Source organism: Nanorana parkeri, unplaced genomic scaffold (assembly GCF_000935625.1).
Source record: "Nanorana parkeri isolate BGI_ZX_2015 unplaced genomic scaffold, ASM93562v1 scaffold790, whole genome shotgun sequence".
In the NCBI taxonomy this organism is placed as follows: Eukaryota; Metazoa; Chordata; class Amphibia; order Anura; family Dicroglossidae; genus Nanorana; species Nanorana parkeri.
This window is the reverse complement of record NW_017307058.1, coordinates 36,010-60,366: the sequence shown is the minus strand read 5'-3', so window position 1 is coordinate 60,366 and position 24,357 is coordinate 36,010. Positions and strand designations below refer to the sequence as shown.

At 41.4% G+C, this 24,357-nt stretch overlaps 1 protein-coding gene across 1 annotated transcript in view; it reads left to right on the top strand.

The window, feature by feature from the left end:
• The window catches only part of HSF4 (heat shock transcription factor 4), a 42,747-nt gene extending 21,833 nt beyond the window's left edge, over window positions 1-20,914 (top strand). Inside the window, exons 5-13 of the mRNA XM_018564869.1 lie at window positions 363-438; window positions 3,661-3,725; window positions 6,817-6,916; window positions 9,189-9,313; window positions 10,759-10,983; window positions 13,614-13,719; window positions 17,102-17,167; window positions 18,394-18,481; window positions 20,784-20,914. Coding sequence (XP_018420371.1) covers window positions 363-438; window positions 3,661-3,725; window positions 6,817-6,916; window positions 9,189-9,313; window positions 10,759-10,983; window positions 13,614-13,719; window positions 17,102-17,167; window positions 18,394-18,481; window positions 20,784-20,914 — 982 coding nt within the window. The remainder of the gene's footprint in view (window positions 1-362; window positions 439-3,660; window positions 3,726-6,816; window positions 6,917-9,188; window positions 9,314-10,758; window positions 10,984-13,613; window positions 13,720-17,101; window positions 17,168-18,393; window positions 18,482-20,783) is intronic.
• Window positions 20,915-24,357: the final 3,443 nt, after the last annotated feature.

The following is a 24,357-nucleotide window of genomic DNA, read 5'->3' as shown; positions in this document are numbered from 1 at the left end:
ATATAAGTTATAAAAGTGGAACATTTTGCTATATATTTATTACTAGTTCTGTCTGTGTACTGGAATAGTGCTTGCGACTTAAATAGGTGTTTTTGGCGCTAAGTAATTATTGTTCAGTGAAAACATGGCAACTGTTTATTAGAAACAGTGCATTAGCAAACAATTGTCATTTAGTTTTGATCTACTTAAAAAAAACTTTTGCTAAGAGTCTTTAGGAAGCGCACAAAGGATGCAAACTGCTGTTGTCCACAATAACGTGTTAAATTTTTTTATGAAGAGCAATACCTTTCGGATTGTTAAGTGCTGGAATAAATTTGCCTTCTTGTAGTCAGTAACTCTTGATGTCCTTTTTTTTTTGCCAGGCAGAATGAAGTACTATGGCGAGAAGTTGTCTCTCTCAGACAGAACCACTCCCAGCAGCAAAAAATTATCAACAAGGTTAGTTCATTGGTCATCCTGTCTTTAGAAACTGGTTATAGAAACACTTGCCTAGAGGATAACAAAAATTATTAGGAAAAGTGTGCGTATTACCCATCGCAACACTTAAATCAGATTATAGCTATAATTTGGTTAATTATTATTAACAACTTTCTTTATAGGGCCCAATATTATGCAGCCAGGAAAAACCATGGTATTATTTAAAAGGAACCATCAATCTATAAATATGGGAGCCACCATTGCTGACTTACTTTTGAAGGTGCAGGGACTGCCATTCTGATCCAGGCTTCACTACTTGATGATGGGAGTGGGCGATGATGCTATTGAGAAGAACAAGGGCTAACAATTATCTCCTGAGCATGCATCTTTAAAAAATTCAGCAAAGTTGGCTCCATGTTTTTAGATTCCAAATAGTAGATACATACAAAAAAATTATAAGAACATGGTGGAAGTGTGAGATTCCTGGAGATTGAAAAGGCACAGTTGGGTAGATTTACTAATTATGGCACGTGAATGTGATAACAGCTGATTAAACCAGTATAAGACTTCATCTAGTGGTTATGTTTCCAAAATATGTTCAGCCAAATAACATCTCTTTGGCAATCACTAAATATCAGATGTATGGGATGGCAAATTCAGTTTTAGTCCTTATCTGGCTGGCTTGGTATATGGACCTCACACAAACAATTATGTTTTACTGCATATGAACCAGAAAATATTCTCAGGTGCCATGTGTGACCTTTCAGATTTGGCTATAGGCATCAATAGGCAAATACAGATTAAGTAATAAGTAAGTATTAAGTAATTGCATCTGCTGTTACACAGCTACCTTTAGGGCTTATAAAATGGGGTGCTTACAGCCAAGCTTTGGGGAGCCAGGGGGCCATTACACATTTTCTGTATGGGAGTGTCAGTAATATATAAGTGCTTTCTCTTGACAAAACAAGTCATGAACCAGCTCTCATGGGTAGCAGAGTAAATCAAGTCTACTATCTAAGTGATACATTAGACACTAGGTAAAAGTGTTGGCAATGGCTTGAGGTACAAAGTTGGACAAATGTCCCTTTCATGGTTGTAATATTCTCCTGTGAGCCAAAAGTGCACCACACAAATCATCCTTCCGCAGTGACTGGTGGGCATGGTAAAAGGTGTGTGTCATCTTATAGGACATGGTCAAATATGGAAAGGAAGGAGCCAAAGTCAGCAATTTCACAAAGAATGAACTGTGGCGGATAGAGAGAAAAAAGCAAGGCCGGGATGAGGAGTAGGAGGAGGGAGGAGACAGTGAGACCAGATTGTGGAAGAGTGGAGAGGAGGCAATAGGGCTTGATAGTGGAGATAAGTGAGACTGTATTATAATTAGATATATAACCTTTGCTCGTCGTTGCAAGCCAAAATCAGTGCTGGAAAGTTTTCCTAGGCCAGCTGCTGGGATTGCATCTCTAAACAGGGAACAGATATCTATATAATACAAGCAGATGTCACCTACTGCAGGTCCCACTCTGATTAAGGCCTAAATGGAGGCCAGTTAGGGTTACCAGCCCAACATATCTTATTTATACAGGCCTGGGGGCCTCCATCATCCATCCTAGTCTTCCATTGTTTCACACATATTAATATCCTTTATTTCATAAATTACATGGCACGGGAGATAAATACATACATTTAAAAAAAGTGGTTTTTGAGGGTCTGTTTAAGAGAACATCTAATATGATGATGAAAATAAAACCTAAATATAGACGGAGGACGAGTTGTGTAGTGTTTTGAAGGCAAGGCACATTACTTTGAATTTGACTCGCAGACTGACAGGAACCCAATGAACAGATTGACAGATAATGGTGTTGGATAGGATGTGGTGGTAGAGGTGGATATGTTTTGCAGCAGCATTCAAGTATAACTAAAGCAAAACATATTCTTAGATTTGGATAGAGTGGTGATGAGAGAGAACTGCTGTTGGGTTTTTATTACTGCTTGTGTATCCATTAGGGAGATTCATTCTCTCTCATTATCTTGATCACCAATGTCACAGGGAATAAGAGCAGGGGTACATTAAAAATTTTGAGTTTCCACTAGAACAAGTATAGAAGGGAAATCATGCAATGGGGTTGCCTGTTCTCATGACAACTGTCTAAGGGGGGATTTCCCTCACATTGGAAAGATATCCTCTCACTTTCAGATGGCAAAAAAAAAGGATTTGCAAGGATTACCTTTTATAGGCATCCAGCAGGCAGAAATTGTCTCGGGAGGACCTCACTGTCATGCACGCATACTTCTATGTCCTTCAAGCCAGTCAATTTACATGCTAGAGTTCCAGGTCTCGCCATACTTCTTGGTGCTCCAGCGGTTAACGTTAGGCCCCATTACTATAGTCCAAACTTCACTCCCTCTCCTCCTTACTATTCACAAAGACACGGCTCCAGGCTCCGTTTTGTGAATGTCCAGGAGGGGTGGGGGGCAGGCATGTGACTGGCTGTAAGAACTGCAGGTCTCATTGACCCCCACTGCAGAGTACCCAGGAAGTACACCTGGCATGTAAAATAACTGATTTGCCGGACATAGAATATACCAGCATGACAGTGAGATTCTTCTGAGAAATAAGAATGTCATGCTAGAAAACATTGAAGGCAGTCCTTCCTTGATTTGAGCTCTAACCTTCCCCCTATTCTATCCTAAAATGAAAAAAAAAAAGGTTTTTGGCTTTAGTTATACGTTAATCATTGATTGTAGAGGTAAGAGTCTAGGTAGTGTAATCGTGGACCCAAGGATACTTGAAGCGGAACTAAAACTTCCAATCCTTTAACCCTTTACAGCCAAGGAAGGTGACATCTTAGTTGCAATGGTGCTGCACAGTACAGCTATGACGCCAGCCATTTGAGGGCCTAAATGTTTGGTTGAGAGCTGAAATGAGCACACTGGCCACCTTGACAGGTGACATGCCTTGAAAATAACAGTTTTGGGAGACCATTAAATTGGTGGGTAAAGTTCCACTTTAGGTTGTCAGGGCGAGAGATACTGGTTATCGTGTTATATGGCCTGTGTGAAACAAAAGAAATAAACATGAAAAGAGTTTTCAGGTTGTTGTCACCAAATACAGTGCCACAGTTTTAAAGTAAAGTGATTCTTGATGAAATATGCTGTTTTTGTGGTTCTTAGACCACACAAAAGGGTGAAAGGGTAATGAGTTCTGAAACTAATATCTGATGCTGTGCTTTTTCCTGACAGTTAATCCAGTTTCTGTTTGGGCAGCTGCCTCCGGGCCCCTCCAGCAGTGGGATAAAGAGAAAGATGTGAGTGCCTGCAGGAGATCACCACCCTCACAAAAACCCCCCACCAAAAACACAAGCTCAGCGAGGCCCTCGGGTGCAGGTCACCTGATCCGGTCACCCTGGTGATGAGCATTGAATGGACCTGCTGAGTCAGATCTGCTGACCGCTGGCTTTCAGAATACTGTGTACAAAATGCCCTCTCAGCTCCTGAGACTATTGTGGGGACAGAGAGAGGGAGAAAAAAGAGGGACTGGCATCCCAGAAACACTCAGCAAAGCCAAATGTCAAGCAAAGAAATACAGGAGATATACCGTAGCTATGATGATGTGGAAATAATCCACGAGACATTACAAGACATTTCCTAAAAAAGATGGTCTGCAAAAACAGTTTTCACTTCAGGGATAGCCAGTGACAATGCAACACAGTCAGGAAAACGGGATTGCTGCAAGGTGTAAAATGTGCCTGAAAACACAGTACAGGACGAATGCAGCTATTGCACAAAATGTGACTATCAATTAAGTAAAATGCTGACACTTACTGTGTGATGAGAAAAAAATCTATTTTGCACACTGTTACTGTATGTAATAAACTTTTTTTTTCTCATAAGTAAATACTAAGCAGATGCAATATGACAAATGTGCTCTAGTCAGTAGTGATGGTAATTACAGTCCTGTGCATATGTCCCTTTATACATAATAACAGCTTGATATTGGCAGTAAAATACCCAACAATAATTTTCACAACACAAAATTCACCAACCATGACAAAATAATGCTCCAATAGGTCCATTGATATGTAAAAACAGGGGTCCTCAAACTTTTCAGTATGAGGGCCGCATTACATGAATATTCCTGAACATTCACAGGGTGAAAAAAATCAGTTTTGTAAATGATTGAATACAATTCAAATAATTGAATAAGTCCCCTCTTACATCCAGGAATGATAATCAGAGTGCCCCGTTACACCCAGGAGTACCCATCAGAGACCCTCCTGGCGTCCAGGAGTACTGATCAGAACCCCCTTACATTCAGGGGTCTCCAGCAGAGTCCCCTACTTACATCCAGGAGTGCCAACAGAGTTCCCTCTTACATCAAGGAGTGCCCAGCAAAGTCCCCACTTACATCCAGGAGTACTGGTCAGAGCTCCTCTTAAACAAAGAGTGCCCAGCAGAGTCCCCCCTTGCATTCAGGAGTGCCCAGCAGCGCCTCTCCCCCTTACATCCAGAAGTGCCCAATAGTCCCTCGTTACATCCATGTGTGCCATGCAGAGTCCCCTCTTACCTTTCAGGTGATAAAACAGAGGATGGAAGCCAGGAGGTGGTGATAAAACAGAGGATGGAAGCCAGGAGGTGGAGCAGGTCTGGAATGAGGAAGTCTGGACCTCCAAAAAATGCTGGGAGGGCAAAATCACTTAATTGGTTGCTTGGATGTGGGGGAATAAAGGGAGTAATCTACACTAGTGAAAGTCACACCTGGCTGGCAGTGGATGTATTGGTCTCTGTATTACTATATGCTTCCACTACCAGCCAGCTTGCCACCAAGAATCATTTTACTTTAGATGAAAAAGTGTTAGTAGCTATATTACTATTAAAATTAGTGTGTGTGTAGTATTTTGTTTTGCTGTAATATGAGTATAAGTTTGCTTGTGGTAATTATATGGACCAATCATGCCCATACTCCCTGGTTTTAGAGGTTTAAGGTACATGTGAACCCTAACTGAATTACATAAATTTGTGGTGCATTGTAAAAGCATTGACCTGTAATTCCTTCACACACCAAAAAATTAACTTGTTAACAATCTCCTTTCTACATATTTTTATGTTTGCCTGGTAGTCTGAGACAGTCATTGTCCGGGTAGTTTCAGTCACTGGACTCACAGAAGCACTTTCATTTATGTCCTCTCTAAAGCCTATCCTTGGTGGATGACGTTGGAGTGGACAATAGGACATCTTAACAGTGCTGTTTAGAATAAACAGTAAGGCTATGGACCACTTGTGGTACACATCGCACATTTCTGCAAGTATTGTGTTAACATAGTGTTAAAAGAGAAACAACAAAACATTCCTACTTTGCACAATATATTGTATGAACCAGTTCTACTACTTTAAACTTGATCCTTGACACAAAATTCCTGCTGGATTTGTTTCCCCAAAAGGCATGGCCACTCACCCCATTGTCTATCAGTCATTTTAATTAACTCATGTTTATAGTATGGTGAAAGGTTAACGTGTTTTGAAAAATTTCACTTTATCTGCCTGTCAAGAAAAGTGTGTTAACAAAGAGGTCCCATAACCTTTCCAATGGCACCCTGACCTAATGCGATCTGCCTGAATTGACAGATACAGCTTATACACAATAAAAACTTTCAGCCTAGAAAAGTGAGAGATTAGCTTTAGGTCAGTAAAAGATTTCCTAATATGGTAATGAGTGTAAGGGTAGCCATATACTTGAAGCTTTCTCTCATTCAGCCCAGCTGGCTATTATACTCAGACTTGCATACAGCACTTGCAGCTGTCTGAATACTTGAACAGTGACTGCATCTTGTTGGAGCAGTTGCTACTTGGTCAACAATTTTCCACCCAGCTCCATCGATTTTTCAATTAAAGTTTGGCAAGACGGGTAGTGCCGACATGGCCACACATGGCTTGATTTTCTGCCAATTGAGCAGGAATAATCTAAGATTCAAGACATGTATGGCTACCTTTTAGGACGTATTAAAGATAGGGAGGGGTTATGTGTGCATGGCTAGCGTAAGCTAATTCAGATTGTGTATGGCTAGCCTAAGTACTTGCTGCCATACCTCTTCAACAATACTATATTCCAACTATATATTCCACTGTTAAAGTCAAATTTGAGACCCCCTCCCCAAACTATATACTGTATTTGTTATGTGTTCCCCTTCATACAGCATAATTATAAATAGTATATATATATATATATATACACACACACACACGCATGTGGTGCATTGTGCTGTGCTATATTATGTTAAACGCACAGATGCCATGCCTTTATCTCAGCACTATAGTGTCAACTGACCCTAAGAATGTTATCAGCCGTACAAAACTGCATGTTGAAGAATAGGTACATTTAACATTTCTGTTCTTCTGCAGACCTCTCATGTTGGATGATGGAAACTCCGCCTTACCGCTATCCAAATTTAGTAGACATCTCCCAGTGGACTCACTGCAAGACCCATATTACATCCAATCGGTGAGTCTAATTTTCTAGTATTTTGAACCTCAAGAGCTGAGAGCTATAACCAGATTCCCCAAGAATGTAAGAAATCGGTAGGGGTTTAATTCCTGCACTTGTCAAGCACTGAAATGTCAGCTTTGGTTAGACTTATAGATAATTGGACAGAGTAATTCATATCTAAAAGTCATTGATTTCTTTACAAGCCTCTAAATGTAAGAATTAACTAAAAGAGGCATTCATATCACTCAATTTTATTCTCACACATACCTAGATATATAAATCTGATGTTATCAGCTAACAGTAAATGTCATGTCAAATAATCACATACCGGTACTTGCTATTAGTAGTCACTGTTATATTTGTTTTAGCTACTATGTCTTTCCTTTTCCAGGAGAGCATACAAACTGGATAATGAAGTAAAAAAGTGGGTCAATGCACCATTAACAGCATAGTATAAGGCCTCCTCTCAGCACTGACAGCCAACAACTTTGTACTGACATAGAAGCTAGGGCACACATTATTCTGTCCAGTAGGGCATCTCTGTGAGACATTATGATATTAGACAATGTTAGCTCAGGAACTAGCCAAAGGTGCAATGTTGGAGCTCAGTGTAAATTCTTTGTGGATGCTATCTTCCCATCTGTCACCCATGGCAGTGGCAGACGAGTGGAATTATCAGAAATTACGCCATAACCAAAAGTTACAGTCAGGTAAATATTGCACTGTATGCTAAAATTACATACTGGGTCTCTTTTATCACTTAACTATGACTAAGGGATTTTGCTATCCCTATGTCTGGATCAGCTTGTTAGACAAGAAAATAACCTGTCACATGTAATATTTTTTGACCTATTTAGTAACTCCAGGCACTGCACATTCCCGAGAGCTGTACATTTTGTATACAGAAAGGTAGTGTATACCATCAGCCCTTAAACCTCTTGACACCACTACAGTAGTACAATAAATATCTTCTTTCATTTGTTGTGTAGATGCAGTAGAAGCCACCTATTTAATTTCTATTCAAATGTTAGCTTCTGTATTTGAGAACAGATTATAGTGTGTCCCAGTATTTCAAGTGGGTTAAGAAGCCTACTTAATCCTTATAAACACCCATACTTTTAACTCATGCTCTCATTGTTTACAGTCACATATGTGCACATAACATTGGTCATAGGTCTATGTCAAGAAGTGAATACATTACCTTGAATATGTATGAACATTTACATCCATTACAGCTATATTACAGGATAGTGGTGGAATGAAAAGTACAAGCATGCATATGTACTTGGTTTGGGCCCCTTTTGCAGCACTTACTGCAATTACTTTTGCACGATATTCTAATCGAGTTTCACCTGTATATATGTTTAAAGTGTGCAGTTATATCAGAGTACCCCCATCCAAGACCTGCCCTTCTAATTTTTTACTTACCTGTCCTAAGCTTGTACTCTATCTCTAAGCTTGAAGTCTATAGGAATAAATGGGATTGCAGAGCACATGTCCTGGCATGGCTAGGAAGATGTATCAATGTGTGGCTGGATTAGGGACAGGTAAGTATTATACTGGAAAGGGGTGGGGGTTGCTTCAATATAAGTGTAAATGCACAAAAGATGCAGTTACACTTTAAAACCTGTAAAGACCTTAGGCATTGTTCAAGATGGCAGAGAGTCTCTAATAACTTGGTTTACAGTACATTTAGTGGTATTTTCCCTCAAGTATTTTCCCTCAAGTAAAGTCCTGAGGCTTTGTACGCAATCTGTGTGCATAGGGTGTAGTACTTCTGATTACATATCTAGTGTTTAGAAAGAGAAATGTTTGACGTATACCAGTTCCTTAAAATGGAATACACAAATGATGACCCTGTATGAAAAGCAATATACCTATATGATATCATGTATTTACATAAGCCCAATATGTGTTATAAGTATAACTGTATTTTAGAATATGTATAGTGGTTAGCACTTCTACTTTGCCGCACTTGTGTCTCCAGCTTAAATACTGTTGAGGATGCTATCTGAATGGAGTTTGCATTCTCTCTCTGTTCATGTGTGGGTCTCCTCACACACTCCAAAGGTATCCTGGTAGGTTTGTTGGATCCTGCCTAAATTGGCTCTAGTTAGTATTGTGTGTGTGTGTGTGTATGCATGCATGTGAGATAAGCACCTTAGCTTGTAAGCTACATAGAGCAAGGACTGATGTTAATGTACAGTATGTAAAGTGCTGTGTAAATTGTCGGCGGTATGGTAAATGCGTATAAAAATTAATATTTAATTAAATGTTCCTTGTGCAGCCGCCCACAGATCCAGCATCCTCTTTAAGCAGTCCTGCCGTTGCTGCTGGGCCTATCATTTCAGATGTGACTGAGGCTCTGCCTGCCAACTCCGTAACTGAACAGCCAAATGCAGATGGAGAAAGGTAGCGAGTGCAAAGGAGTATTAAATGCTATGTATTGAATGTGTAAAGATGACAATGATGACTGAATGCAACCTGAACAAGATGCATATACAATTAATCTGAGAAATGTTGCAACATAACGAAGGTGAGCAGGGATAAAACAAGAGCCCATGGGATTGATGCAGTAATTGAATGTATCCGCGGCTAAGAGATCATTGGATTGATGCAGTGTTTGAGTACAAGGAAGTATTAATAGAGCCATTGGTAATAATGTTTTGTGTGTTTCCTCTCTTCCTCTGGACCTGATCACTAAAAGGTGTGGGTTATTAAGTTGGCATGTGTCCAGAGCACAGAGGAAGTGGGGCTTCAAACTTAAAGGAGAACTATGGGGTTAAGTCTTTTCCCCATAGTTCTCCTTAGGGTAACGAGAGGACACAAACTAGCGTCCTCCCCTCACCCTAGGCTCAGTATATCCCGTCTCAGTATACCGCGAGCTACAGCTCACGGTATACTGAGACGCCGCAGCTGAAGCGGATCCCGACAATTGTGACTGAAAGCTGGCTCTGCCTATAAACAGAGCCAGCTGTGCCCTCCCCCGTCCGTTCCGCCAGTCAGCGCGGATCGGAGCGGGGGGGATCCAGCCCCTCCCCTGTCACGGCTCTCTGCGGGAGGTGAGCGAACGCCGGTATGTGTGTGTATAATGCTTTGGCAAATGCCAAAAATGATATCAGTAGCATTACCAACATTCTTATTTAAATGTACTTTATAAATCAAAACTAATTCTGATAGACATACCTACCTTTTTATAAACCCAGGCCAATTTTTAGTTATTAGAGATCAGGGATGTGCGGTCAGGGGTGGCAGAGCCTCACCTAGAATTATGGAGGAAAAAGCTGTAAGCTTCAAGTCTGAAGCTGACAGCTTTTTCTCCATTCAGATCGGCATCTAACAGGTTACAGAGCAGGGAAATCCTCCCCGCTGTGTAACCTGTCATGGATGAGGCGCTGCCTGTTAAGTACAGGCAGCGCTGCATCCGGCTTTTGACAGGTAGTTAGTGAGGGACAGGGAGGCTCCTCCTTCACACTAGCTTGGGGATAGGTGGGGCTTTGGGAGGTGGGCGGGGCTTCGATCAGTGGGGGGCAGGGCTTCAGCTGGCAGGGGAATGCCTCACCCGGAATATGAGGTACCGCACGTCACTGTTAGAGAAACTATATTGTTTTGTATGTCTTCCCTAAAATTACTTTCAAATAACACACAACATCAGTGAAGCTCACAGGTCTGTGGTTACTCAATTCAAGCCTTTTATCCTTTTTACTTAAGGGTTTTACATCTGGTGTATACCAATCTAGAAGGACAGCCCAAGTTGAAACAGAGTCCTAGTAAAATAACATAGATCTGTTTCTAAATTGTTGAGCTTACAACTTTGTGTTATATAGCCATTGACCCAAATGCTTATTCATATTTAGGAACAAATGTCTCCTACTCATTAAAGAAGAACCCATCAGTCCTGGACTAAAGGGATCAACAGACACAGATATGTCTTTAACAAGTTGCAGTGCATGCTCAGATCCCCCAGTGTTGCCAGTCGCAATGGTTCAATCTATACTGGAAGGTAAAGAGAGCTGCAGCCCACCCCAACCCTCAGGATCTCAGCAACTAGAGGCACGGGGACGAAGGAATCCACTGGAGAGGTCAGTGGCACCACAACAAAACTAAAAATTTACTTTTATTCTATGAGCTCAGTCCATATATACAGTTAGTTATACTGGATCACTGGCTAGATTTTTGTCTGAAAGTATCTGTACAGAGGAGATAACCTACTTTATTGTCCCAACTTACCTTTTTACTGGGTTTTAAGGTGAACTTTGCTGATCAGTATGTCTTGAGTTGTAAGTATCCAAGACAAATAGGGGAACAGAGCTGCGGAATTTTTTATCTAAAGCTGAGTATACACGATTAGTATTTTGTTTTTCTTTTTAACTTTTGTTCGATTTGCTAGTAATTAACAGGGTCAATTCGACTATGAATTTCAACTGTAATGACAAAAAAAATATGAAGGAGCAGGATGGAATTTTTTTGTGAAAAATACTAAAATGTGGTTTTCGTTCGGGAAACTATACTTATTCCAAAGTGGAATGTTAAAATCAAACAAACATTTGAACAACATTCATCAGGTTTCTGTCATATCAAATGTTCTGAAGATATTTTTCATATAAAAGTTCATACAAACATTTACCAGTGTATACCCAGACCTAGGGTAATCAGGGCTTTGGAGGTCTGTCGGCCAGTCTTGGAGTAAGTCAACCAATGGAGTAAGGAAAACATACAGTATGTGGAGAGTCTTGCAGAGGTGAATACATTCAGTATTAATAGATATACCTAAATTCTTGCTTTCCTTGTAGAACATGCTGCTTCTGGCTCTCATTGATGCTAGCCACATGTTTGAGGGTTTAGGCTCTTGGTCACATGATCTTAGCCTTCTTAAGCTTTTAGACATGTGGATAGCACTAAGGAGGATCTGGAGCAGCATTCTCTAAGAGAGGTAACTATTTCTGCCGTTTTGTTAGTCTTTGTTTATCCACCCAAACAAGACTGTTAACACAACTTTATATACCATTTTAAGTATAGGTCCACCTTTTATGTAATACAGTCAATAGGTAACAAAAATAAAATCTATGCAATTCGAATATGAAAGGCAGAGCAGTTAACCAGAACAACCAATTATATTCCATGATTCATTTTCCTTTCATAGGATGAGATCCAACTATGAAAACTGGATTGCGCTCCTTTTGTTTCACTTTTCACAAATTGGCATCTGCTTTTCTTATAAATTAGTAAAAACAGCAGGAATGGAATTTTACATTTCCTACTAAACCAGTGGTTCTCAACCTGTGTAACCTCAGGACCCACAGTTGTCCTAGGTCATTAAGTCGCGAGCCGAGTCGCACTGCAATAGAATGCACGGCATTGTGGTACAGCGCATTCCGGTGTGGGTGATTGAATTGTGAGTAGAAGGTGTGCTTGGGGTCCCATTTAAATGCATGGCAATGCAATGCACTTCCCACACCAGAACGCGTAGTAGGTGCGATTGCATGGTACAGTGCGTTAAATGCACAGGACTGTTAAATTAACGCACTGTACTACTGTGAATGGGCCCTCAAAAACACAATCTCCCATACACACATTCCAAACAAAATTATTATTTTTCCTATTTTTTTTAAAGATCCACCTAGTCTCCCTAGCTTATGAGAACTGGAGTGGATCCCCAGCCTGGGGTCCAGTGTGGGCTGCTGTGCTATGATGGAGCTCCATCCATATGTGCATTGCTTGTACAGCTCCCTTGCTGTCAGGGCCCGTCAGTGAAAAAAGGTATGGTGGATCACAGCTGCGGTTCCAATGGTTGTTTTATGCGGTTGTCAGGCTAAAATCCCAGGCGGCTCTCTCAATCACAAACGGAGAGTTTGGGATTTAGTCATCATGGACCGCTAAACAATAATCAAATAATAGGAGAAGTAGTTCAAAAGAATATTAAATCATATTCCTCATTTAGGCAATCCTATCTGGAATTGTGGTATAATCGCATAAGGCAGTCTCTATGTCAAATAACAGAAGCAATTCACTTTGGACAGCGTAGGTGGAATTGTATTGCAGTGAAAAGAGTTGATACCGTGAGTCTCCACTAGGGGCAGCGTATAGGAACCAACACAAATGCAGAGTAGACTTTAGCAGATACTTGCGGTTTGGTTGTATGAGCGATCAGCTGCATTCAAGAGGAGTCCAGTGGAGGCTGGCTGCTGGGGATATGTTAGGATCCGTTCGGCGAGGTTCGAGGCAGGTTGGAGAGGTTCCTGGAGTGTTTGGGCAATTATCCCAATAATCGAACACTCCACAGCATTCCCGGCAGGTTTAAATAGCCCGCGGCCGTGACGTCACGCGGCTTACTTCCGCGTTCCAGCTTGGAACGCACAATAGCTTCCGTCATGGGTGAGGAGGCCTGCGGCGGTCTCCCCCGCCGATGTGTTCCAGCCTGGAGCGCAGTCGGGGAGAGCCGCGAACCCGAGGGACATTACACTTGCACACCCTGTAGAGGTGCTGGCAGCCAGAATGTGACGTCACTGAACACGGGGTTGTGGGTCACGACCCACCAGTTGAAAACCAAGGTACTAAATGATCTCTGCTACCTTCTGAATATTTCACAAATTGGCATTGGCTTTTCTTGTAAAATTAAATTCCTGCTTTATTTTACTAATATGTATTCCCAACTGAATAATGATCTGAATAATGGGAACCCTCTCTGATGCTCTTGTTGTTATTTTTTCAGACAAGAGCTTCCAGACACCTTGGATAATACTGATGTTAGTTTGGAAGGGCTTCAGCTGTTGCTTAGAAGTCAACAGTATAACCTGGATTCAGCTGCTGTTCTGGATGTGAGTACGTTATCCTGAAAGTCTATGGTCAGCTTTAAAATTTACAATGTATTAATTACTGAGGTATCTGATAAAAGTGGAAGCTTTTGTCAATAAAACAATGGGATAAGAAAATAGGTAACAGATGTGTTGCAACTGTGCCCTTGCTCCAAGGTGTCAAGACTGCCTCCCTTGTGAAAATCAAATGCCCTCCTCACTTCACTTTTTAATCACCTTAAACAAAATCTGTACTTCAAAAAAGTGGAGGCTGTCCTTGTAGACCTCCCATTTTGAGAAAGACTGCCTGGTTGGCATGCTGATTCAGTGGCTTCCTTAATTTTGGTGATAAGTATGCAGATCAGTTCTGCCTTTACTTACACTATATTGCCAAAATTATTGGGACACCCCTCCAAATCATTGGCTTCAGGTGCTCTGTGAAATTTCCTTGCTACTAAATATTCCACATTCAACTGTTAGTGGTATTATAACAAAGTGGAAGCAACTGGGAACAACAGCAACTCAGCCACAAACTGGTAGGCCACGTAAAATGACAGAGCGGGGTCAGTGCATGCCGAAGCGCACAGTGCGCCAACTGTCTATAGAGTCAGTAGCTACAGACCTCCAAACTTCGTGTGGCCTTCAGATTGGCACAACAACAGTGCATAGAGGGCTTCATCGAATGGGTTTCCATGGCCGAGCAGCTGCACCCAAGCCTTACATCACCAAGTGCAATGCAAAGCGTCGGATGCAGTGGTGTAAAGCACGCCACCACTGGACTCTAGAGAAGTAGATACGTGTTCCCCGAAAGTGACAAATCACACTTCTCTGTCTGGCAATCCAATGGACGTGTCGGGGTTTGGCGGTTGCCAGGAGAACGGTACTTGCCTGACTGCATTAAGCCAAGTGTAAAGTTTGGTGGAGGGGGAATTATGGTGTAGGGATGTTTTTCAGGGGTTGGGATTGGCCCCTTAGTTCCAATGAAAGGAACTCTTAAGGCTTCAGCATACCAAGACATTTTGGACAATTTCATGCTCCCAACTTTGTGGGAACAGTATGGGGATGGCCCCTACCTGTTCCAACATGACTGCACACCAGTGCACAAAGCAAGGTCCATAAGGACATGGATGAGTGAGTTTGGGGTGGAGGAAGTTGATTGGCCTGCACAGAGTTCTGACCTCAACCTGATAGAACACCTTTGGGATGAACTAGAGTGGAGACTGCGAGCCAGACCTTCTTGTCCAACATCAGTACCTGACCTCACAAATGCGCTTCTGGAAGAATGGTCAAACATTCCCATAGACACTCCTAAACCTTGTGGACGCCTTCCCAGAAGAGTTGAAGCTGGTATAGCAGCAAAGAGTGGGCCAACTCAATATTGAACCCTACAGACTAAGATTGGGATGCCATTAAAGTTCATGTGCGTGTAAAGGCCGGCGCCCCAATACTTTTGTCAATATAGTGTATATTGTGTAATCTGTGTGCCTATTCTAGCTCAGTGACTCAGAGTACTAAAGATAAAGTAGGAAAATGGCTCCAAAAATTTAAACCCATAAGAATGTTAGGTGTAAATGATTGTCTTTTAATTGGAATTGAAAGCCAACACGTTTTGAGTTAAAAGGATCTCTTGGATGTGCAGTGCCTGATTTGGAAGAGAAAAATTTAGCTGCTATTGCATGCTGTCTTCTGAAAAGTCAGGAATGCTTCTGCAGGAGCTGAAGAAGTGGAATTATCTTACCCTTGAAACACATTGGCTTTCACATAATAATAAAAGAGAACCATATGCACCTAAAAACCTTAAATTGTACATCTTTTTAGCTTTTTTCTTCTTCATCTTAAGTTTTCACCAAAAGTCCCCCAGTGGGTGAAGGGAAATTCTGATTTTGGCACAGCATAACTGCTTCCTCAGTTACATCTCTACTTTTGTCCAAACCTTTCTCAGATGGTATTAAAGGCAGAGACAGCCAGGCAACTGTTATTCATAGAAGGTGGTTAGCAATGACAATAGGCATATTTTCTAATCTGACCATACATATCCTGCACACTCCTATCCGGAACATATGGCCCACTGTCATGACCGCCACAATCCTGTCCTGCACATAAGGCCCACCTCCTCATTCCCGTCCTGCATATATGGCCCACTGTTGAATCCTTGACATTCCTGTCCTGCTCATAACACTTTACAAGCCATGTACTCAAGGGACAATGAAATAATGGTAGTCCTGAGCAAATATATGCAGGATGAGGAAATGTTAACACACTCTTGGGAATATGCAGAAAATCCAATAAGGCATCCACAGACTGAAATTATGACAATAAAAAAAGAGAAGGAGCACACGGATCTTGTGCAATAAAAAAAAAAGATTAAACATTTACTGAATCAAAACAGTGGGTGGCAACTGACTTTTTCTTTTTTTAAATAATAAGATTTTATTTCAATTTTGCAATGTACAAAAATACAAGAACACAGAGAAACATAATACAGACATGTCCGGTCATCCACCTAGTCCCATCGTAGGCAGTCACATTCCATTTCTTTAGAACATGCACAGTGGGTAGATATGCATATGCTCTCTCAACTAATACTCTGTAGTCGCATGTAATGTAGTGGGGCTGTCGCACATATCAAAAGGCATGCGCCTTATTTTGTGTACTGCACACCTCTCATGGAGTGCGTGCGTGCAGAGCATACGGCCGTGCTGCATCCCAACGGACCAGACAACATACGACAACATACAATAACAAACGGGGGGTTAGGCACACACGGGACTCACAACTGGGGGGAAAGGGACATACAGGGATGGACATCACAGAGAAAACACAGGGGAGAGGGGAGGCTCCATCGAATCTAGCATTCCAGTTAGGACCGCAGGGGCATTAGGTAGTTGCAGTAGAGACAATATCCCAGTGCTCGCCCAACAGGAGAAACCCAGACCCTTTATAAGGCAACTGACTTTTTCTGCTTGAAACAGTGCACATCAAGCCAGGGGTGAATGTGTTCAGATACAGCTGCCACTCCTGAGGACAGGACCCGCTGTGGAGATCTTGAAACCAGCAGTTTCCACAATCACTTGGGTGCACCTCTAGGAAAAGTGTACCATCTGCACACCTCTACTGCCCATTCTGGAACAAGAAACGTTTGCTAGCTGTGGAAAAATGAATGATTTACACTAAAATACATAACCACAAAGTACCTAATTGTGAGGCTATACACTACACCAGGCCTCAAAATTTCCACTCGCCCCCTCGCAATTGGCGAGTGAAAATTGCAGGGGGCGAGTGGAATCTCATCGGTCTGGTGGCGAGTAACTTTTAAGGCCTGGCTAGTAGCTCAGAACTTGACATTTTTTACAGGTTTTATGCTTTTTGTGTTATAGTGTAGAATAATATATACTACTTTTTTCAGGTTTTCAGTGCTGCTCTGTGTGTGAGTGAATGGAGTATTCCAGCCATGGACACCAGTCTGTCACCGGTGAGAACCTTTTAATTAACATGTTATTTGATAGGGAAGCGTGAGATGAATCTCTTCAAGCCCTAAAGTGTCATTCCAATCTAACCTTTTTTTAGACAGAATGGAGAAGAGTTAGAACCCTCGCCAGGGTTTATTGAGGTGCCCCCCACTTCCTATCTTGGTCAAGAAGTGGAATAGATCACCCCAGCTGTGACAGGAACAGCACAAAGATCTGATAGTGGTTAATTTCCTTCCCACATCACTAAAAATCAAATTTATATTGCTGTCTATATCCCAAATGGAGATATTTCTCATTTTCTGTCTTAGTGACCACTATCACTGGCACAAGAGGTGAAGGAACTCCTACCCAGCAGGGACAGCAATAACATTTGGCAAGAGGTTCTAAGTAAAAAAGATTTTTGAAAAGTCTGACTAGTTGTGCTTCGGCTGAATTTCCGAACCAGAAGTTCCATTGAAGTTAATGTAAATCTGAACCTGGCTACAACAAGTATTTATTACTGAGTAGTAAATGATGCAAAATAGTGCAGAATGATTTGTGAAGCTCCTGGTAGCCCTGTCTCATGAGATGATGGGGCCAAGAAATATTCTACCAGGGATACTAAGATGAAAGACTTGGTAGGTGGACTTGGTGGCACTACTAGTCAAGTTGAGGGTGCTCAGGCAATAGCAGAAGGCAATATAAGACAAAATTAACCTTTGAAGCAGCCTGCGGTCACGTTCAGAAGCCTTTTAGAAATCTGAACAATGGAATTTTTATTTGGCTTTTCAACTCTGTGATATTCACTCCCGATGTAATGTTATTCAAAATTCTTAACTGTAGTTCTAATACATCTTCACTCTATTGAAAATAAAATTACGTGGAGCCATATTTTATACATACTCAATAAAGAACAGGTATATATTCAATCTGTTCAGTCTAACCTATATTTAGCAGCTAAGCCAGATACAGCTACGGGCAGTACTGTATCTGTCTGCGGCCTGTCAGTTTCTATGAAGAGCATTTCAATGACACATGTATGGATGTATACAGATAAAGTCTCTGCTTAAAAATAACTGCTTATTCAGCAATGCAGAGAAGAAGATAGTTTCTGAATGGTCGCTATTGATTTGTGTATTTTGCACATTCTCACAGTTCTTTGCACAGCTTTATTGGATAAACACACTAGGATATGTACTATAACGGGTTGCTTTTCACTGAGCTTTGACAATGGAATTTTTTATTTTAGATGCAACAGCTCTCAGTAGATCTGGAGAAGAATGTGGCAGAGATGCCTTCTAAAGGGTTGAATCAACAATTTAACTCCCCCTGCACAGGTAACTGCAGTTATTGTTTTGTGTTTTTACAACTACCTCGGCCTTTTGTCTGTAAAATAGATACCAACTTCTGATAATTAATTTTTTCATTGATATATAAATAACAGATTGCCTGGGCCTTATTGCAGCAAAGTGGTATCAGCAGAGCCAAGCAGCCTAATTAGACTAAAAATGGCTGCACCCATGATAGGCCACTGATCACAGGATTTTGGTTGGTGATTTAGATTTTCCTTCTTGAAATATCTGGACTTGGGTTAAATTGGAGAATTGCTTCCATCTTAAAGTGTATGCCAGGGCAAAAAACAAAAACAAACCCAACAACATTCAGCCCATTCCTGTATGTGTATCCTCTTGCAACTACAGAAAAATACCTGCCGATTACCTGACAGTGATGCATCTACTGCATTGAAATCCCAACCAGTATTGCCAGAGGGCCAGGTATCCCCTGACCCTCTGTGTCCCTCTGCACATGCATACACTGATTTCTTTCCCAGCTGCTGCCTTCATTCCCTAAAGCTTGTCCACGCACTATAAGGGGTCTATTCACGAAGCTGCAGAAGGATCTAGCCGTAGCTTCGGCCGATCCTTCGGCTAGCTTTGGCCCCAGGACCCCTTCGGCTCAGTAGAACTGAAGGGGTGCTGTACGGGCTATTCACTATAGCCCGTACAGCTCCCGAACGTGGCCCAGCGGCTCAGTCGAGCCGAACGCATATGCCATCAGTCCATCAGCAGAGGGCGGGTACAATGCTAGTTTACTATTGGCTATTGCAAATTGAATTAGCCAATAGGAATCTAGCAATGCAATCCAATGGGCAAACATTTTTTTTTTCTATTCTGACATGGCTCCGTGTCAGAATAAAGAAAAAAAAAGAAAAAGCAGTGTTTCTCTCCTGGGCGGCCGGGAGTGGGAGGCTCCCAAGGTGCCCGGGAGAGGTTTTTTGTCGTTTTTTTTTACGTCAGCAGAACCGTCGGACAATAGAAAACAGTTGGGCGGAGCTAGCTCTGAGGGATCGAGCAGAACAGCCGAGCCAAATGCCGCTCAGCGGCATTCGGCTATTCACTCACTGCTGTTCGGCATCTATAAGAATAGGCCGAACAGCAGTGAGTAGCCTGCCGGAGGTTCGGCTCAGCCGATCCAGATGTTGGATCAGCTGAGTCGAACTCCTTCTGCACTTCGGGTCTGCCGAACATGCTCAGCACGAAGCCATGCAAAGCAAGCCAATGTATGGCTGATTTCAGCCGATATACGGCTGAAATCAGCCATACCACCCTGAAGTGAATAGCCGAACAGTGTTCGGCTCACTTCACTTCAGGTCGGTCATTCACTCGGCTGCCTACGGCAGCTTAGTGAATAGACCCCTATGTGTAGGGAAAGGGCTCTTAAGAGATGTAGTTCTGGGGGCATGCCTACGCCAATACGAACTATGCTTTTAGCAGCTGCCCCTGCAAGAATTTCCAAGCCTCATAATAATATCACAGGAGGTAATAAAAGCTATTCTCACGACACAATATAAGAAACAAATATTACTGGGGCATGATCTAGGAAGAAAAAGAGGTTTGGGGACAATTGTAGGTAATGCCTGGACATGCACTTTAAGTAGCCAGAGCATTTACTTATCAGTAAGGACCTTAGGGCACTAGAAGCTAGTAAACATCTAAAGGTTTTCTGTATGCTCACTAAGCTAAATATGATACCTTTCACTAAAGCACTCACTTAACACATAAGCACTTAAGGTAGCCGTACATGGCTTGGATTTTGGCTGATTTCTGCTAAATCGTCTGATATTCGAGCAGTGGGTAGCCCTATTAGCACCACATGGCTTCTCAAACTTCGATTTAAAAATCGAAGGGGCCCAGGTGGAAAATTGTCAGTCCAATTAGATTCAGTCACTGGTTGGGTATTCAGACTGGTTGGATATTCAGACAGCTATGGGCAAAATGAGAGAAATCTATGCATGTTTGGCTAGCTTATGACACCACTGTTTTTAGCCAACATTCAACGGACCATTTCTTAGCCTAAGCCTTTAAGTATTGGGATGAGGAGCTTCAGACATGAGGTTTACATCAAAGATGCAGTTGTAGGACTATCTCCATGTTATAGTACTACTTTAACTGTATGCATGTATTTTACTTTGTAATATGAGGTGGCATCTTAGCACTGTGTGTCTCATCTGAAATGTATTGGATTTCAGATTATTTGATTAGCATTCCATATGTTATATTATTAATTTATACATATTTTCTGCTCTTGTCTTCTCAGGAAAAGAAACAGAGCTTGAGAACACAGTCCCTTTCCTGACAGAAGAGATGGTTAATTTATCAGGGTCCTCATCCCTTTTTGGAACAGATGACAGCGTGGTGTCTTACCTCTCAGGTGGGATAATTCCAGGAGACACTGCCCTTAACCTGCACCCAACAGAGGATAGAAATTAGTGACCTTTACATCTAACTATATGTTATAAATAAGAGTGCCTTTTTACAGGACCGCTGTATGTTTCAAAAATGAAAATGAACCTTCTGCACTGTATAACTAGACTATGAGGTTCTCCATACAAGAGTTTTAGTTTCTTAGTGGTACATTGGATGTGGCCCATGTCAGTCAATAATATGAATTCTGTACTCTCTTATGCCCTCCCTTTAGTGCTTTTTCTGCCAGTTACTGCCGATGTGAGTGTTCAGAGACATATTTGAACAATGATTAAATCAGGTTGAACTCATAATTCGACAGTTCACCTTCCCGGTATATCATATGAGGCTGGGAGAGCAAAATAAGCACTTGGTGTAGCTGGAAAGACTGGAAAGGCTCATGCAGATAATTTTAACAAAAGAGTGAGAACAGAAGAAAAAATAAAACTTTATCTAAGCCCAAAAGAGCAAAAGATTAAAGGCATTCTCCACCTGTTGGCCCATGCTTCATGTTACACCCATATTTAGTGTGACATGAATCATGGTTGCATTCCCCAACACCCTCAACTCATCCCCTAAATACCTGAATAGCGGGGTGCTTCTCCCTGCAGCATTCTGTTGTTTTTTACATTTACCGCAGCAGGATGAAGAGATAAGTGCACTTGTAGTCTATAGTTTACTGCCTCTAGCCCATAACAGAAGGTTAACCTGGGCCTTGGGGTAAACAATGCAGGAGACTGTGCATTGCACCCCTGATGAACTGATCATTGTTGCAATGCTCAGCAGTGTCAAATGCAAAAATGCCATTAATGTGAGGTCATTTGTTACATTAGACTATGCCTTTAATGTATTGCAGCCTGCCAGTCCTTAGATGTGGTGGCTGCATTATGTTTTTTAGGGTTTTTTTCCCTTGATTTTCACCTGGTCATCCAACCAACAACACGCTTCCTGTCCTAGGGTGGCAGCACTTTACTGACTGTGCTATATGTATCTATGGAGGAACAGCGTTGTCACCCTAGGACAGGAAGTGGGTTAGAACTACAGAACAAACGTGAAGATTCCTTGCCGCACTCCTTACCGGGAAGCCTCAAATCAGATGAGGGTAGTATAAAATAAATGGATGTCACCAGCACACCAATAGTATTGCAGTCCAAAAGTGTTTCTTTATTGGAACGTCATGTCACCAGTTCTGGTGCCATGGCATTCCAATAAAGAAACACCTTTGGACTGCAATACTATTGGTGTGCTGGTGACAACCATTCATTTAGAACTACAGAACACACTCTTCTTATTTGCATTACACAGGGTGGGGAGTATGGTTGTTCTGGAGTTCAAGGGTGAACTGAGCAGTGCCAAAATCAGAATTCTCTACAATTCTCTACAATATAAAAACAATATGCTTTCAGTGGTATATTTAACAGACCAAAAGGGAACAAATAAGAGAGGGTCATTGTTAGGGAATACATCCACTTTAAGCAATGTGCATCTGCAGATGTGATAAAGAAAATAATATTATGTAGCTGCGTGTGGAGAACCTCTTTACATACAAACACCAATCTATCATATTAACAGTCTATTTCATTCCTGTTGCAAATCCATATTGGAATGGAGCTGAGGAGCCGTCAATTAAAGGTGTTAAAGCTGTACTGTAGAATATATATTCTATAGTACAGCTGCCAATTTTTAAAAACATAGTAAAAACACAGCTGATGTGTCAGGATAACTTATATATGCTTACTTTGGTTAAGGACTACTGTTGTGAAAAATATTCTGGTAATTTTATGTGATAAATACTTGTAAAAATAGTATTCTCCTCATATTCCTGCATACCAAGCTGTCCAGTAAAGGGGACAGTGACAGAGGTTAGGACAGACTGTAACACTGGGTGTTTACAATGGTCTTCTTTTAGACTCACAGTTTAAATCTTTCTTTTAAAAAAAGAAAACAACCTTCATTGTTAACAGAATCCAATATTTTTCACAATAGTGGTCCTTTAATCAGATCTGTTAAGACCTACTTTAAAGGGTCTATTTATAAACAATTAACAGGGGCATTCAACCTGCAAATTTCTGTAAACATTCTCTCGGTGCAGATATATGACAAAACAAACCATCTTTGTTTGTTTTTTCTTTACAAGTGGAATACATTTTCAAATGTTTTCATGTAATATCAAATTATGGCCACTAGATGGAGTTAAAGAGCATAGGAACTAAGTATTTGTTTTCTATGATCCTCACTGCCATCTAGTGCCCATTGTATTCAATATTACATTAACAAAAATACAAATACATTCCCTTATAAAGAAACAACTAAAGAGCATTAATTTTGGCATGCATCTGCATAGAACATTTTTTCACAGATAGATAGACCCCTTGGTGATAGTTGACTGCTGGATCTACTGGACTCCAAGCCAAAGATCTGCTATGCTGAGATGGTTTACCTTAACTACCAAATGTTATATATTGCAGAAGGTTACTTTTCAGCAGGGAGGGGTGGATTCTGGGTGTGCACGACAAACACGTCCAGGTTTGAATGTATGAAAAGAACGGGATTCAGGTAACATTTTTGGACAAGAAAAATAGCATGAAAATGTTGGGCCTCTTTCAGTGCCATTAATATTTTGCACACAAATATGTTTCTCGTGGCCCTGAAAGAGACAATGACATAATCATGGTTAATTGATGCTGTTTAACTGAGGCCCTTCTTCTACTTTCCGCTGCCATGATGAGAAAAGGATAGGGGGTTCTACTGAATGTAATGAGTTACCTGCCGTGAGCCGCTAAGGATTCTGGGAAACGCTGGTAATTTTTTTTGTAGCATTTTGAGATCAAAGTCGGTTATAATTATTTTTTAACAAAGTTGAGCTTTGTTCTTTTTATATGCCTATATATATTTAGACAAGCATGTGTACATATATACATATACAGTCATGGCCCAAAATATTGGCACCCCTGCATTTCTGTCAGATCATGCACCAGTTCGCACAGGAGATTGTTGCACTTACAAATGTTTAGGCATTCTCATGTTTATTTCTTTTGTTTGTATTGGTATGATGCAAAATTTAGCAGCTTTTTGACAAAACAAAATGACAGCTTTTTTGGTGCAGCCCATCATTCTTCTGTTTTCAGAGAAAAGAAATGAGGCCTTTAAAGTAAAAAATCCAGTCCCTACAGTCACACATGGTGGAGGTTCACTGATGTTTTAGGGTTGCTTTGCTGCTTCAGGCACTGGATGTCTTGGCTGTGTGTGCATGGTATTATGAAATCTGAAGACTACCAAAGTATTCTGGGGTGCAATGTAGTGCCCAATGTCAGAAAGTTGGGCCTCCGTCAGAGGTCATGGGTCTTACAGCAGGACAACGACCCAAAGCACACGTCAACAAGCACCCAGAAATGATTTCAGACAAAGCGCTGGAGAGTACCGGACCGGCCAGCAATGAGTCCAGATCTGAACCCCATACAGCTCCTGTG